A 16,398-nucleotide genomic window follows, 5' to 3' on the forward strand; every position below is an offset into this window, starting at 1 on the left:
TCACAGCCCAAACAATTGACAGTTAAGGTGCTCAGGGTAGCAGACAGACAGCATCTATTTCAGGAGGCGGTGAATGGGCATCCCAGGACACATCAGGACACTGGCACTGAATAAAAGCCCCTGCCCATCACACCAAAGCTACCCTGTGCCAGATGTCCACATCTGTACAAAGGGCTACTAGCATTGCCACCCTTGTCCAAAATGGGGCACCGCTATTTGTGAGAATGGAAATTGCCTGTCAGCAGCGTACAGTAAGGGGGAGGCGCAGCCAATGCAAATCCAGCAGGTGCTGGCAGTAACTGGGGGTCACAGAGAAAAGCACCATCGGGAGACTGCCATTTCTTTTGAACTAGTCCATGAAAGAAGGCACTTATCAGCACGGCGCCTGGCACTTAAAGGAAGCCCTCAATGATGTGAGCTGCTGCGACTCCATCACTGCCACTGTCTACTCGAAAGGCATGGTAGAGACCAAGCACTTTCCAAACCTTGAGACAATTCTCCGAGCTGCCAGAATCAGAGCCCTGACAGGCTAGTGTTTTTGTTATTAAGTCTTCTAATCCCAGAGAAAGAATGCAAAGGATTAAGTGTCAATTAGACCACGGTTTCTATTAAAAAATCTTTCACACTCAGTGGGAAAAAAATGTTAATCAAAAATATACATGTACAGGGCTTCCCTGGTGGCGCAGTGGTTGAGAGTCCGCCTGCTGGTGCAGGGGACACGGGTTCGTGCCCCGGTCTGGGAAGATCCCATGTGCCGCGAAGCGGCTGGGCCCGTGAGCCATGGCCGCTGAGCCTGCGTGTCCGGAGCCTGTGCTCCGCAACGGGAGAGGCCACAACAGTGAGAGGTCCGCGTACCGCAAAAAAACAAAACAAAACAAAACAATATATATATATATATACATGTACAAACCAAATAAAGATTCAGAGACCTAGGTTCTAATCCACGGAAGACCCCACAGCTCCAGGCAGTCACTCAGCCTGAGTTTCAATTTCTGCAACTGTAGAACAGAGGTATGACAGCAACCCCACCGTGTGCAAAAACTAAGACATCATATATGAAGGGGACCCTCCAAGCACATTCTGATGTCACTCTGGAGCCTTATTTTTATGAATATAACATGAAGTCACTGCCTTTTCCAGAAGCTGAAACAGTGGAAAGATGCCACGTAGATCCAGTTTTAACAAAAATCCTAAAATGCAGAGCAGTGCTTATCCTGGTTCTTCTCCATATAACGGTGAAGGAAAACACTAGTTTTGTACTATTTACACTGGAAGTGAAGGAAAAAAAGAGCCAAGAAGTGTGTAATTTTTCTACCAAAAAGCTGTCCTACAGCTCCTCCCAATCCCCCTCCAATCAAGCATTCCATTTCTCCAATACGAGAAAAGGCCATCCCAACGCAGAAAGAAGGAATGTGGCCCCCCTCATTCTTCGCCCTCCTGGGAACAGAGCCCCTCTTCTAACACATCAGTTTAGTGAGTTGGTTGGGCTCCTCTTCTGTTTCATCCCTGGCTCCTACACTCAGGAGAAACCCAACTTCCAACAGAACCTTCTCTGTGACATCTTCCTTGAGCCTCATTTAGAACTCATCTCCCATCGCTGTGTCAGAGCCCTTTAGACACAGACAAACCTCCCCATTGGAGAGATCGAGGTCAACTGTTAGCAAAGCTTTTTTAAGAGCAAGATTCGAAACAGGTCCTGGCACAGAGCAGGTGCTCAAATGTCTGAGAAATAAGTATGTGAATGAATTAATGTAATTTTTTTAAAGTACTGTTTTAGATTTCACTTAAGCTTAAACAACAATTCGCTCTTCATAGAGCTTTGGTAATATTTCTGATATTACTACTACAGAATCCCTCAATTATTCATTTAAGATTTATTATAGAATGCTGTATATCTATATGTATGTATCTATCTATACAGATTTTTTTTTTAAAGGAGAGGTGGGAAGAGTGTTTAAAATTATCCAAAGGCCTTTTAGGCCGCTTTGAATTACTCATTTATTTGTGCATTGTGTGACCTAACATTATTGAGTCAAGTGCCACATCCTGAGAATACAGCTGACCCTTGAACAACACAGGTTTAAACTATGCAGGTCCACTTATATGCAAATTTTTTCCAAAAAATATGTACTACAAGATCCACGGTTGGTTGAATCCGCAGATGCAGAACCATGGATACAGAGGGCCAACTGTAAACTTATACACAGATTTTCAACTGCCAAGGGGTCTGCACCCCTAACCCCCTTGGCAGGTTTTTCAAGGGTCAACTGTACATGTTTTAATTATCACTGCTGCTTAATGAGTTACCCTAAGATTTAGCTACTTAAAACAATAAGCATTTCTCATCTCACACAGTTTCTGTGGGTCAGGAGTTCAAAAGCAGCTTATCTGGGTGGTTCTGGCTGAGGGTTCTCCTGAGTCAAGGTGTCAGCTAGGTTTGCAGGATCCACCTTCAAGATGACACACTCACGTGGTTGGTAAGTCAGTGCTGGCTATTGGCGGGCGGTCCTATGGACCTCTCCACAGAGCTGCTTGAGTGTCCTTACAGCCTGAAAGCTCCAAAAGAAATAAAGAAGCCAATATGCTTTTACGACCAAGTCTCAGAAGTCACACTCCATCAATTCCTCCATATCCTAGTGGCTACACAGGTCAGCCCTATTTAATGTGGGAGGGAACCACACAACGGCAAGACACAAGGAGGCAAGAACCATTGGAGCCCATCTTGGAGGCTGCTACCACAAGACAGTAAGGTGAGATGCTGGAGAACCCTACCATACACCCATCCATTTTGTATCCTCCATCCAAGCGAAGGTCAAGAGATCAAGAGCATATAATTCCAACCACCCTCCCGTTATCTGTTATGTGGCTAAGAAAATAATTACATTACAATGTGATAATGCACTGTGGTACTAGTGGCATGAGACAAGCAGCTAAGGAATCCCAGAGGATGATTTCCACTGTCTCAGCAAATTGGAGATAAAATTTGAGTTGGATACTAAACATTAAGAAGGAGCACTTAGAATACTGACTGAAATGAATCAAGATTTCTTCCTCAATAAATTTCTTCTTCAATAAATATGACAGAAAAATACTCTAAAGCAGCCCTTGTCAACCTGGGTTCTGTGAAGGAATTAAGTCCTAATGCCCTAAGGCAGCTACTTTATGTAATGGATTAATTTCTCTCTTATCCATCTATAAGGCTTAGCTATGTCCCTTTCTTGAGAAAACTCAGAAAATATTCACTGAAATGATTTTCTGTAGGGGCTGAATTCTTTCACAAAACTCTAGTTGAGAAAGACTACAAAATGAGTTGAAAAGATAGTTCACAGACATAAAGCAAGATCCCAAATATTCCCACACACAGTTCTTAAAATATATGGGAGAAACATAACCGTGTATAAGAAGGCACCTCACAGCTACACCAGAGGAGCAAGAAGAGAGAGGAGACAGTGACCCAAAAGGCTGACAGAGACTTGGCCACACCCATCCCATCATGGCCCAGAGCAGAGCTGCTCTCCTAGGCAATTACTGGGAAGATGAAATTAGCCATCACTCCAATCCTCCAAAGTAAGAACAGTCAAGGGAGGAAGGGAGAAAGCAATTAGGGAAGACAGGAGCCCTCCAATTTGCATCCTCCGTCCAAGCGGATGTCAAGACATCAAGAGCATAGAATTCTAACCAACTCCCTCAACCCTTGCTCCAGGTTCACTGTGATCTGAAGTTTTAGTGTGTATGTGCACGCCTGTGCCCACACACATCTAACACTGCGTTTGTAGGAGCCACCGTGGCTCACAACAGGGATGGGAATGCCTTGGTCTCACATCACGAGCGTGGCTCCTGCACAAGGAGAGGCTCGTTCGTGCCCTTCGTGCCCACGTGGTAGCGTACAGGGAGCTGGAACCTGTGTGCTCCTGACAAGGCAGCTTGTGTAGTTGTGGGGAGAACGCAACGGCCAAAACCACAAAGCCAACTTCTGTTCAACAAGACTGATATTATTCATCCTATGAAAGACCAAAGAATAAGAAAATGTACTAAGCCACACCTTGAGAAGTCATGACTGAACAGCATGCCACAGCTTGAGGGAAGCATGACAAAAGAAACCCTGAATCATGTGTGCTAATCTAAATCGCCCCATCTCAGGGCTGAGCACTTTCCGTATTCCCCCAGCAGTGATCTCTTAAAATCCTGCTTTCTCTAATAAAACCTTTCGAACAAAAACCTCATAAACCATACACTTAAATAAACATATATGCATTCCTAAGCTTACCTCTTGCTGTGTATGTGTCAATGTATTTGTCTCTACCACTCTTTCCATTTTTAATTTTAAGTCCTGGAAGACAGAGACCATGATTCTCCTGGAATCTAATCATAAGCCTCATGAGGTTGCAATAAGTCCTATTTACTGCTGACGCTAACTAACTTTGAAGAATAATTCATGGAAGGCCATGTTTTAAAATGGGAGCCTTTCAGAAAGAGTCACAATACATCTTAAGATCAGTACACACATATTCAATATTAACATGGACAGAAAGCCCCCAAAGCATCACTAAAACCAACCTGGCTGACTATAACCAGGAAAAAAAAAAAGCAGTGGGGGGACACAGACAGACACACACACACACACACACACACACACACACACACACACACACACACACTGCCAGAAGTCTCTTGAGATAGTGATTAAAAACCATACCCACCTCCTTAAGTTCATGTTTAGAGAAATCCTAGACTGCCATCAACACGTACAGGAGCCAAATACACACCCAGAGCATCATTTCCCACAATCTTCATTTCAAGCATCACTTCTTATTATATGTGGGAATTTGGTTTTTCTTTGCCTTTAAACAAAAGCAGCACCTCATTGTAAAACTATTTCAAAGTTGCCAAGACACTGAAGTTGTAGGATCTCTTTTCCAGGGCAGAGTCCTGTACTAGGATCAATGGGTTCACCATGTACTCAGGTCCCCAATGTTTTTGTCCTTCAAGGTTGCACTTCTAAAGGTGAGACAAACACCGCAGTACCAGCAATCTCCTGGGGGCCGGGGGGTGGTCAGGAAACTGACCACAATGAAAAGTAGATGCAGTGCTCCTGGAGAGCAAAGATGGCACCCAGCAGACACTCAGTCTATAGACAATCAAACTACATGTGCATAGTCAAAGAACAGTGAAGACCTCGTACTATATGAACAACGAAATATCTGTAAAAATGTAAAATTTACAATCCGTATTCAAATATTCATTATTATACTAAAATTATAAGGAAATAGATATCCAGAGGGCAATCAGCCCTTTAATGCAGGCAGAAATGCAAGTTTTCTGACAATGTGGAACACAGTTCTATTTTCTAAAAGCCTAGGTAGTAAGCAGTCAAGGGACAGGGTCTTAGGAAGAAAAGAAAGGTGGGTGTCACCTGACACTTCGGGGCTCCGGGCTAGGCCCTGCCATCACAGCGGATCCTTCTAAGAGCTCCCAAGACACAGAACTGTCTACAGGAGCCACAGACCACTTTTCTTTGCTGGGCTCAGCCTTGCCCTTGGAGGAAAAGCAGCCACGAGTAAAAAGGCATCTACTTCCCAAAGTTACGTGTTGGCACTAAGGAGGGAAAAAAAAGGAACAACAGTGTTTCCTTTGCTGAATTTTGGGTAGCAAACCACTTTTTTTTTTTTTACATCTTTATTGGAGTATAATTGCTTTACAATGGTGTGTTAGTTTCTGCTTTATAACAAAGTGAATCAGCTATACATATACATATATCCCCATATCCCCTCCCTCTTGCATCTCCCTCCCACCCCTCTAGGTGGACACAAAGCACTGAGCTGATCTCCCTGTGATATGCGGCTGCTTCCCACTAGCTATCTATTTTACATCTGGTAGTATATATAAGTTCATGCCACTCTCTCACTTTGTCCCAGCTTACCCTTCCCCCTCCCCGTGTCCTCAAGTCCATTCTCTACGTCTGTATCTTTATCCTGCCCATAAGTTCTTCAGAACCATTTAGAAAATCACTTTTATATAGAGCCCCTCACGTTACAGATTGAGATATGGGAGAGCATAAGGACAGAGTGACATATCCATGTCTCACCACAAGTCGGTGACCAAGACAGGATTGAACCCCTGGCTCCAGACCCATGTTCCTTCCTCGATGCCACACTGACCCTAAGGGCTCAATACACACACTTTAATACACAAAAATCCCAGAGTACGTGTGAACCCGTAGATTATAAAAGTCAATAACCCCAAGTACTGACCTTATTTCCAATGGGTGTCACTGGGCTTAGTTTATGCCAATGTCACCTCTTCCAACACAAATTAATATTTAAGGAGTAGAGCCACACAGAATGTATTATAAGCCTGGGAAAAAGACAGACCCTTGAGGCTCCTCCAAAAACCAATGTTTCGTTCAAACATGCTAATTTCTGAAGCAACTTATTCTGTCCCAATTCCTATACAGCTGGTTGAAGAACAAAATAATAAAACCTATTTATTAGGTATTGGTCACTTAATGCAACTGAAAATCAAAGCATAAGATCCAGTTAGCTTAGGACCTGCACACAGGGCTCCCTTAAACAGTATAAATGTAACTCTAAGTTTCCCACAGTTTGTGAAAGCAAAGGTGGGCTCACAGAGCCTTTTGTGAATGTGGGACTTGAAGAGAACTGTCTGAACTTGGAGGAAGATTAGCCATTCAAAAGTTTATTTGGGGCTTCTTAATTGGCTTATTCTCCTTCTTTGAAGCAAAAAGTCGTAAATTTATCCCTCTTGAACTCAAAAGAGATCACGGTACTTCAGTGCCTGACCTTGGTTGACAAGCTGAGGTGTCTTCTCAGCTGGCTGCCATAAGACCCACAACTGAAAAGTCAAGTTTCCAAATGCTCCTTGCTCTTGGTGAACAAATCGACTAGAAAGTCGTGGAGATCAAATGCGACTGGCATTAAACTCCAACCCCCACTCCCAAATCAGGTAAGTACAGCTACAATAGTGTAATGTATTGTTCATCACTGAAACAACAATCTCCTCCACAAAAGCAAAAGTATCTGAGTAGAAAATTTAATTTCAATTTAATGAAAAGATTCTCCTTTAAAACATGATTAACAACTTTGCCAATAAGAAAGTACGTTTGGAAACATATGTCAGATTTGTTCCCCAAAGGCATCCATCTCCTCTGTAGTGAGATGGTTCTATTGTGTAATATCACATCAATCCAGCCACTGAGATACAAATCAGATGTTAAAATAAAAGAAGTTAGTCATGAGCATCTGAGAGAATGAAAAGTACAAGAGAATTGGAAGCTTTCCCAGCAAGAGTTTTCCTAAGGAAAAAACACCAAAATACAATACTTTGACAGAAATTCATGTTACTGTAACCACTTTCAGAATCACATGGTCCATTATGATGAGACATGCCTCTACTAGGCATGGCTCAGACTCAGGGAGACCCACTGTTCCCAGCAGAGTGGAAACAGCTGTAACATGACCCAACATCTGCATCCTTATCATTAGGGCTCAGGACTCACCAAACTTATTTTCCTCCTAAAAGCTAATCAGAAAATGACTCTTTCCAAGCTCTCTCTTCACGGTGTTTCCCACCCCCCATTATTTGCAATTCTGGGATTTCCTGTTAAAGCTAGTACAGACTTTCATCTACAATTTTCAAGAACAGGCAGAAAATTACAAATCTCCAATCTTCTCCCCTATACTGGAGAGGGCTCTCTGGAAGGATAAAGTCAGGAGAAGGGAGAACTAGGAAGCCCAGCGGGTTCAAACTCACACAGAACCACTTTCAACACAGAGCCTTTATTTCCACCGCTTGTTAACGCTGTTTAGATCCTATGCTGAAACCTACTACTGTCCAGACTTGAAATCTGCATTGTTCATGGACATTTTCTTGAGCCCTCATCCCATTTACCATTCAAAACCAAAAACAAAGCAAAACCAAAAAGTCTCAGTCCTCATGACCTCACACACAAAAAAGATTCCCTTATAATCTTATCAATTTCTGCCCATTTAAAAACATAACTGTTTCTAAAATTGCACTTTGGGGAAAAACTTTTATGAAAAGTGGATGATTATGAATCAAATCATAAAATTCCTGTGCCTGTCCATGCTCACAGCATCATTATAAGAATCTTTTTCATCCGTAGAGGGCACACCCAGAACAGAATTTGCCATTCTGTTTAACGATTCTCTGTCAGAGAAAAACTGATGTGGTTAGTAAAGCGTGCGGAACTTAAGCTCAATTACATCCAAGTCTAATGTTCCTAGAAATCACACAATGCTTAGTGACTATCAATCTCCAAAATCAATCTATTACAGACTAAACAGAGATTACCGGAGGGTGTCTCACAGGATGGAAAGTCAGATGACTTACCTTGTGCAAAGGGAGTACAAGGAACGCTCCTCCCCCACTCGCTTCTATGATTATGGCAACGAATCTGGGATTGACAGCACAAAAGGAACTATCCCAGGTCACTCGAGAAACCCGGATATCATCGTAACACTGGTCATTTTTCACCGCTTGTCCAAATACATGGCGAAACTTGCTCTGTCGTACCACTCGCCTCATCGTGTCTGTGGGAGAACAAAAAGTATATTAAAATCATGCCCCTGAGTGAAAGCTTTACTTTACAAATGAAAAGCTGAAAAATAACAGAATGGTATGGCATTTTGTCTGCTCTCCTAAAATGTAGCCAAATGGCAAATCTAAATTTCCTTTAGCAGCACGTAGCCAGAGTAAACTGCAAAATGTGTCAGGGCAAGCATGACAAAGAAATGAAAAATTCCTAACTCAAGATCCAGAAACAGCTCAACAGTTTTAATTTCAAGAGAAAGATCAAGGTAAAGAATGAAGGAAAGTAGCAGGATACAAAATTAATGCACAGAAATCTCTGGCATTCCTATACACTAATGATGAAAAATCTGAAAGTGAAATCAAGAAAACACTCCCATTTACCACTGCAACAAAAAGAATACAATATCTAGGAATAAACCTACTTAAGGAGACAAAAGACCTGTATGCAGAAAATTATAAGACACTGATGAAAGAAATTAAAGATGATACAAATAGATGGAGAGATATACCATGTTCTTGGATTGGAAGAATCAACATTGTGAAAATGACTGTACTACCCAAAGCAATCTACAGATTCAATGCAATCCCTATCAAACTACCACTGGCATTTTTCACAGAACTAGAACAAAAAATTTCACAATTTGTATGGAAACACAAAAGACCCCGAATAGCCAAAGCAATCTTGAAAACGAAAAATGGAGCTGGAGGAATCAGGCTCCCTGACTTCAGACTATACTACAAAGCTACAGTAATCAAGACAGTATGGTACTGGCACAAAAACAGAAAGATAGATCAATGGAACAGGATAGAAAGCCCAGAGATAAACCCAGGCACATATGGTCACCTTATCTTTGATAAAGGAGGCAGGAATGTACAGTGGAGAAAGGACAGCCTCTTCAATAAGTAGTGCTGGGAAAACTGGACAGGTACATGTAAAAGTATAAGATTAGATCACTCCCTAACACCATACACAAAAATAAGCTCAAAATGGATTAAAGACCTAAATGTAAGGCCAGAAACTATCAAACTCTTAGAGGAAAACATAGGCAGAACACTCTATGACATAAATCACAGCAAGATCCTTTTTGACCCACCTCCTAGAGAAATGGAAATAAAAACAAAAATAAACAAATGGGACCTAATGAAACTTCAAAGCTTTTGCACAGCAAAGGAAACCATAACCAAGACCAAAAGACAACACTCAGAATGGGAGAAAATATTTGCAAATGAAGCAACTGACAAAGGATTAATCTCCAAAATTTATAAGCAGCTCATGCAGCTCAATAACAAAAAAACAAACAACCCAGTCCAAAAATGGGCAGAAGACCTAAATAGACATTTTTCCAAAGAAGATATACAGACTGCCAACAAACACATGAAAGAATGCTCAACATCATTAATCATTAGAGAAATGCAAATCAAAACTACAATGAGATATCATCTCACACCAGTCACAATGGCCATCATCAAAAAATCTACAAACAATAAATGCTGGAGAGGGTGTGGAGAAAAGGGAACACTCTTGCACTGCTGGTGGGAATGTGAATTGGTATAGCCACTATGGAGAACAGTATGGAGGTTCCTTAAAAAACTACAAATAGAACTACCATATGACCCAGCAATCCCACTACTGGGCATATACCCTGAGAAAAACATAATTCAAAAGGAGTCATGTACCAAAATGTTCATTGCAGCTCTATTTACGATAGCCCGGAGATGGAGACAACCTAAGTGCCCATCATCGGATGAATGGATAAAGAAGATGTGGCATATATATACAATGGAATATTACTCAGCCATAAAAAGAAACGAAATTGAGCTATTTGTAATGAGGTGGATAGACCTAGAGTCTGTCATACAGAGTGAAGTAAGTCAGAAAAAGAAAAACAAATACCGTATGCTAACACATACATATGGAATCTGAAAAAAGAAGAAAAAAAAAGGTCAGAAGAACCTAGGGGCAAGATGGGAATAAAGATGCAGACCTACTAGAGAATGGACTTGAGGATATGGGCAGGAGGAAGGGTAAGCTGGGACAAAGTAAGGGAGTGGCGTGGACATATATACACTACCAAACGTAAAATAGATAGCTAGTGGGAAGCAGCCGCATAGCCCAGGGAGATCAGCTCCGTGCTTTGTGACCACCTAGAGGGGTGGGATAGGGAGGGTGGGAGGGAGGAAGACTCAAGAGGGAAGAGATATGGGAACATATGTATATGTATAACTGATTCACTTTGTTATAAAGCAGAAACTAACACACCATTGTAAAGCAATTATACTCCAATAAAGATGTAAAAAAAAAAAAAGAATGAAGGGAAATTAGCCTTTCAGAGTTGGGTGGGAATGGAAAGACAATCCACTCTAACCCACCCTCCCCTTTTACAGATAAGGAAACTCCAAAGTGAAGTTATCTGATAGATCTGAAACTGAGGAATCCTTCCTCCCCCAAATTATGATATTGTGGCTTTTTCCTCAGTCTGCCAAGGCAATTTTTCAGCTTTTTCTCCAGACATCAGCACTCTGGTCTGAGAGCAGAGACTGCTCACAAGTGTTTCCACAAGACCAACTACATGCAGTGGAGAATTCAGCACAAGCAAACCACCCTTGCCTTCAAGAGGCTTCCAACACAGGCAGGACAATCAGAGCAACTCGGAACCAAACTCCTGGTGCTGACTGCTACCAGAAGTCTGACTGCTACCGTGGAGCAAAAGCCAGGTCTTGGAAAAGAGTAGCAAAAATTTTAATGGAAAGTAGAGATGAGGATGACAAGAGGTCTGACGCTAGCACACTGGACCTCTTAAGACAGCAAGAAGCGAAAAGCAAGGGGATGGGCTAAGAGGCTGTGATGGTGAACCGGGCCTGAGAAAGGCCTGGAGTGATCCCGGCAGCGGCAGTGAGACAGAGGAACAGAAAAACTCAGGGAGCGTAACGGAAACCAGGATGTCAGAGCTGATCACTCACCACAGCCACTTCCCAAGTAAACCAGAGGGCCTAGGGGACAGGAAGTGACACCAAGCTGGTGTTTCCAGGCTTCCTCATGGGTCATTTCGGACCCCAACTTCCACTGGGTTGTCCAACTGACATGTGCACTGACAGCGTTCAGGCTTTAGGATCAGCAGCCCCACCTGCCTGAGGTCTCCTGGGCTGCACCACAGTGTCCTTTTCCCGTCTGCTAATGCCAGGACATTCTGTTCATGCAGGCTAGGGAGGAAGGAGCCACGAGAAAACACAAGTGGAGATGGAACACAGTCAAACCTTCACAGCTCAGCTGAAAACAAGTGCCCCTGATCCCCAAGGACAGGAGGGCTAACTAACACCTGTCCACTCATGCCAAATGGGACACATGTGGGGCTGCTGCTAATCCCGCCCCTTGAATTCCCTTCCTCGTGGCTCTGGGCCCACTGCTAAGCACAAAAGGAGAGAAGTTAGTTTTGCCAGTCTCCTTCTACCCTTTCAAGGCATGTGCAGAAGCGGCCTCTCTCCAAGCCTAGGGCGTGTGGCTGGGCTGAGGTGACAAAGCCTTGGCAGGCTGGTGAGCGGGCGTGTTCCTCAGCCCAGCTGCTGCCACACCTTCCCAGCTGACCACCAGGACCCGAGGCTGAGAGCACCTGGTGGAGGAGACGGCAAATGACTTGCTTCCACTTGGTCGGGGTCCTCCATGTGTAAAACAGTATGAATACTTCTCAAACTGGAGGAGATAAGACAGCTTCCACGAGGTGGTGAAAACCAAAAGAAAAGCACATCCACACAAAAGCCAATGTATAGCCAGCTGGTCTCAGGATCCATTTCCCTACCCGACCATCTGCACAAGTGAGCAGAAGCCGGAATCCCTGCCATTACCTTCCAGCAAGTGTTTCAAAAGTAAAGTTAACAAAGAAGAAGGGAGAATTACACCATATGCCAAAGAGTTGATATCCTTCATATATAAAGTTTTTATAGATTCCAAACATGAAAATCCCAGTAGGAAATTACACAAAGTACATGAAGAGGTAATTTACAAAAGAAACACAAATGGCATTTTACCTCCACTCCTTCCTGAAATCCTAACAAAATGACAGGAAAGGAATAAAAGCTGGTATAAACACCAAAGGACAAGCGAAAGAACACTGGAAAGGAGCCTACAAGAGAGCAAATGTGACCACAAAACCGTGGAAGAGGAAAGCTGTCAGGCAAGTGTAACTGACAGAAGTGAGTGTTCTCCACTCAGCTGAGGTCTCAGGAGGAGCGGCTCACAGAAGGACACCAGGCCCACTGTGAAACCGCCGAGCACTCAGAAGGGAAACAGATGTGGGAGAGGAGTTGCAGGGAAAACTGACCAAAAGCCTAATTAGGAGCAGCTAGACACCCAGCTCTGCTCCTGAGTGCTGCACTGTCAGGGGCCACCCCTCACCCGCCCCAGAAGCCACAGGGCAGGCCCTGGACAGAACACCACCAGCACAGGTGAGCACGGGTACCAGCAGGTACCACACAGACGACCTGGTCCTGTACAGGGGAGCCTCCAGCCCTGTGTTCTGGAAGCTCCCAGAAGGCTGGCTGCCTGGCTGAGATAGCACCCACCCTGCCCCACAGGAAGTCAGCCCTCACCACCTTCTGTGAGGTCCACCACCCACCCAGCCCCGCTACCCACACAGGCACTGGGTCAGTTTTGGGGGGCCCACTAATCAATGTGAACGGACATTTGAGGAAGCCCTTCAACCTGAAAAATGGAGACAATCTTTCCTCTTCACTCAAATAGGCCAAGATACCATCCAATCTCACCAACAATATGAATATTAACATAAATATGGAAAGTGCTTTGAATGTCTTCACTGAAAGACATCACACAAATCTGCCGGCTGGCTGACACACCTTTAAAAGTCATTTCTGTATTACACAGAGTGACGTATGTTACACAAATTTTCATCTAACTACACGAAGTCAGAATGATAGGTTCTTTTGCTACAACCATGGAGGACAGTTAGCTACAGAGCAGAGTGAGTGAGAAAAGCCGGGGCTCCCGGAGTGCTGTGCTGTCTGGGCCAGGCCGTTCACATCCAAGGTCGAATCTGATCTGGGCTCAGCTGCCCACATGTGGCACAGCTGCTTTTGCTGCGCACAATAGAGAAAGGCAATTAAGAGGGCAGGCTCCAGAGTCAGGCAACCTTGTGAGTGAGAAGCACAGCTGTACCATTTACTTCCTGGCCGTGGTTCAGTAGGGCAAAGTCATAATCTCCTTAAGTGTCAGATTCTCTATCTGGAAATGGGTACATTACATATAAAGTTAAAGTGATCATTAAATGAGCACTTGCTAATGGGACTATAGCAGGAGATGATTTCGTTAAAGTACCCTGTCTGGTTAAAAACACATAACTAAATACACAATAAATGTCAGCTATTGTTATCATCCTAGTACTTAACATAAGGTAATCCAGATTCAAATCCCAGCTCTGCCACTAACCTTTACGAGCCTCCGTTTCCTCATCTATAAAATGAAGGGGATGATACCCATCATAAGAATTTAAAACAACATCTGACAACCCAGGTCCAGATGGCTTCACTGCTGAAGTCTATCAAATATTTAAAGAATTAATACCAGTTCTTCACCAATTTTTACAAAGAATAGACAGGAACAAATTTCCAAACAAATTTTATGAGGCCAGTATTACTCTGATACCAAAATCAGACAAAGACATCACAAGAAAACTAGACTAATATCTTTTATAAATATAGACACAAAAATCCCCAACAAAATACTAGCAGACCAAATCTAGCAACACATGAAAAGGATTATACACCATGACCAAGTGGGACTTATCCCACAATGCAAGGTTGGTGTGACATCTGAAAATCAATTAGTGTAACATGTATCAATCAGATAAAAACCAAAAATCACATGATCATCTCGCAGAAATCTGACAAAATCAGAACAAGGACAGACATATAGGCCAACGGAATAGAACTGAAAGCGCAGAAATAAATTCATACATCTTTGGTCAAGCGATTTCGACAAGGGTACCAAAACCATTCAATGAGGGGGAAAATAAGTCTTTTCAACAAATGGTGCTGGGACCATTGAATAGCCACATACAGAAGAAGCTGGACCCTGACCTCACATCATATAAAATAATTAACTCAAAATTGATCAAAGATATAACTATAAGGGCTTAAAACTTTAAAACTCTTGGGAGAAAACATAGGAATAAATCTTCATGACCTCGGATCTGGCAAAGGATTCTTAGATATGACAGCAAAAGCACAAGCCACAAAATAAAAAGTGTACAAAATGGACCTCATCAAAATTAAAAACCTCTGTGCTTCAAAGTCACCAACAAGAAAGTGAAAAGACAACCCACAGAATGGGAGAAAATTTTTGTAAATCATATATCTGATAAGGCACTTGTATCTAGAATATATAAAAAATTCCTACAACTCGATAATAAAAAGACAAATAATCCAATTTAAAAATGAGCAAAGTACTTGAATAGATATCTTTCCAAAAAAGATACACAAACATCCAATAAGCACATGAAAAGGTGCTGGACATCTTTAGCCATTGGGGAAATGTAAATCAAAACCACAATGAAATACCACTTCACACCCACTAGGATGGCTAATATCAGGCCAGAGAATAACAAGTATGGATGAGGATGCAGAGAAATCAGAACCCTCATACACTGGTAGCGGGAATGTAAAATGGTGCAGCTGTTTTGGAAAGCAGTCTGGTAGTTCTGAAACGATTAAACAGAGTTATGATGTGACCCTGAAATTCCACAACTAAGAATATACCCAAAAGAAATGAAAACAGGTATTCACACAAATACTTGTACAGGAATTTTCATAGCAGCGTATTCACAACAGCCAAAGGGTGAAAACAACCCATATGTTGGATATCCACTGGATGAACGGAAAAACAAAATGTGATATATCCACACAATGGGATGTTATTTGGCAATTAAAAAGAAAAAAAGTCGGGGACTTCCCTGGAGGTCCAGTGGCTAAGACTCTGAGCTCCCAGTGCAGGGGGCCCGGGGTTCGATCCCTGGTCAGGGAACTAGATCCCACATGCATGCTGCAACTAAGAGTTCGCACGCCACAACTAAAGATTCTGCATGCCACAACTAAAGAACCTGCATGACGCAACTAAGACCCAGCGCAGCCTAAATAAATAAGTAAATATTTTAAAAATAAAATAAAGTACTTACTAATACATGCTACAACTTGGATAAACCTTGAAAATATTACGCTAAGAAGCCAATTACAAAAGTCTACATATTATGATTTCTATTCACACAAAAGCCCAGAATAGGCAAACTTAGAGACACAGAAAGTAAATTAGCAGTTGCTTGGAGGGGAAGAAGCGGTACTGCAGAATAGCAGGTTACAGCTAAAGAGCACAGGGTATCTTTCCCAAGTGATGGAAATATTCTGTAATTTGTGGTGATAGTTGCACATATTTGTGAACATATTAAAAAGCACTGATGTACACTTCAAGTAGGGTGAGTTGTATGATATGTGAATTATACCTCAATAAAGCTGTTCTTTAAAAACCTGCAAAGTACCTAGCATAGAATCTGAAGCATAGTAATAAGCACTGTCCCATAAATGTCAACAATTGTTATTTAAGAGACTGCTAATAGGTTTCCCTACCCAAAGGGAGAAAACCCAAATCAATTTCCTACTGATTATGAGCCAAAAATATGATTTTCACGTTAATGAACTAGTATCAGTTATCAAGGAACCTTTACAAAATTTTATGTTCTCCCACCTCAGCATGCTGTTTACTACAAAAAAAAAAAAAAAACCCTCTTCTCGAGAAAGAGGCCTGCATTATCAAATGGTATTAGTGTT

General features: G+C 42.4%; 1 protein-coding gene across 7 annotated transcripts in view; it reads right to left on the reverse strand.

Annotated features, from left to right (window-relative positions):
- The window catches only part of CORO1C (coronin 1C), an 83,727-nt gene that overhangs the window by 44,438 nt on the left and 22,891 nt on the right, over positions 1-16,398 (reverse strand). For 5 of the 7 annotated variants that reach the window (XM_032603430.1, XM_032603429.1, XM_032603426.1 and 2 more), the window contains one exon: positions 8,371-8,570. In XM_032603430.1, the coding sequence (XP_032459321.1) occupies positions 8,371-8,565 (195 nt within the window). In that variant the 5' untranslated portion in view covers positions 8,566-8,570. Of the gene's footprint in view, positions 1-8,370; positions 8,571-11,532; positions 11,773-16,398 lie in introns of all 7 variants that reach the window. The other 2 variants (XM_032603424.1, XM_032603425.1) reach the window with 1 other exon arrangement.

Source organism: Phocoena sinus, chromosome 14 (assembly GCF_008692025.1).
Source record: "Phocoena sinus isolate mPhoSin1 chromosome 14, mPhoSin1.pri, whole genome shotgun sequence".
NCBI classification, from domain to species: domain Eukaryota; kingdom Metazoa; phylum Chordata; class Mammalia; order Artiodactyla; family Phocoenidae; genus Phocoena; species Phocoena sinus.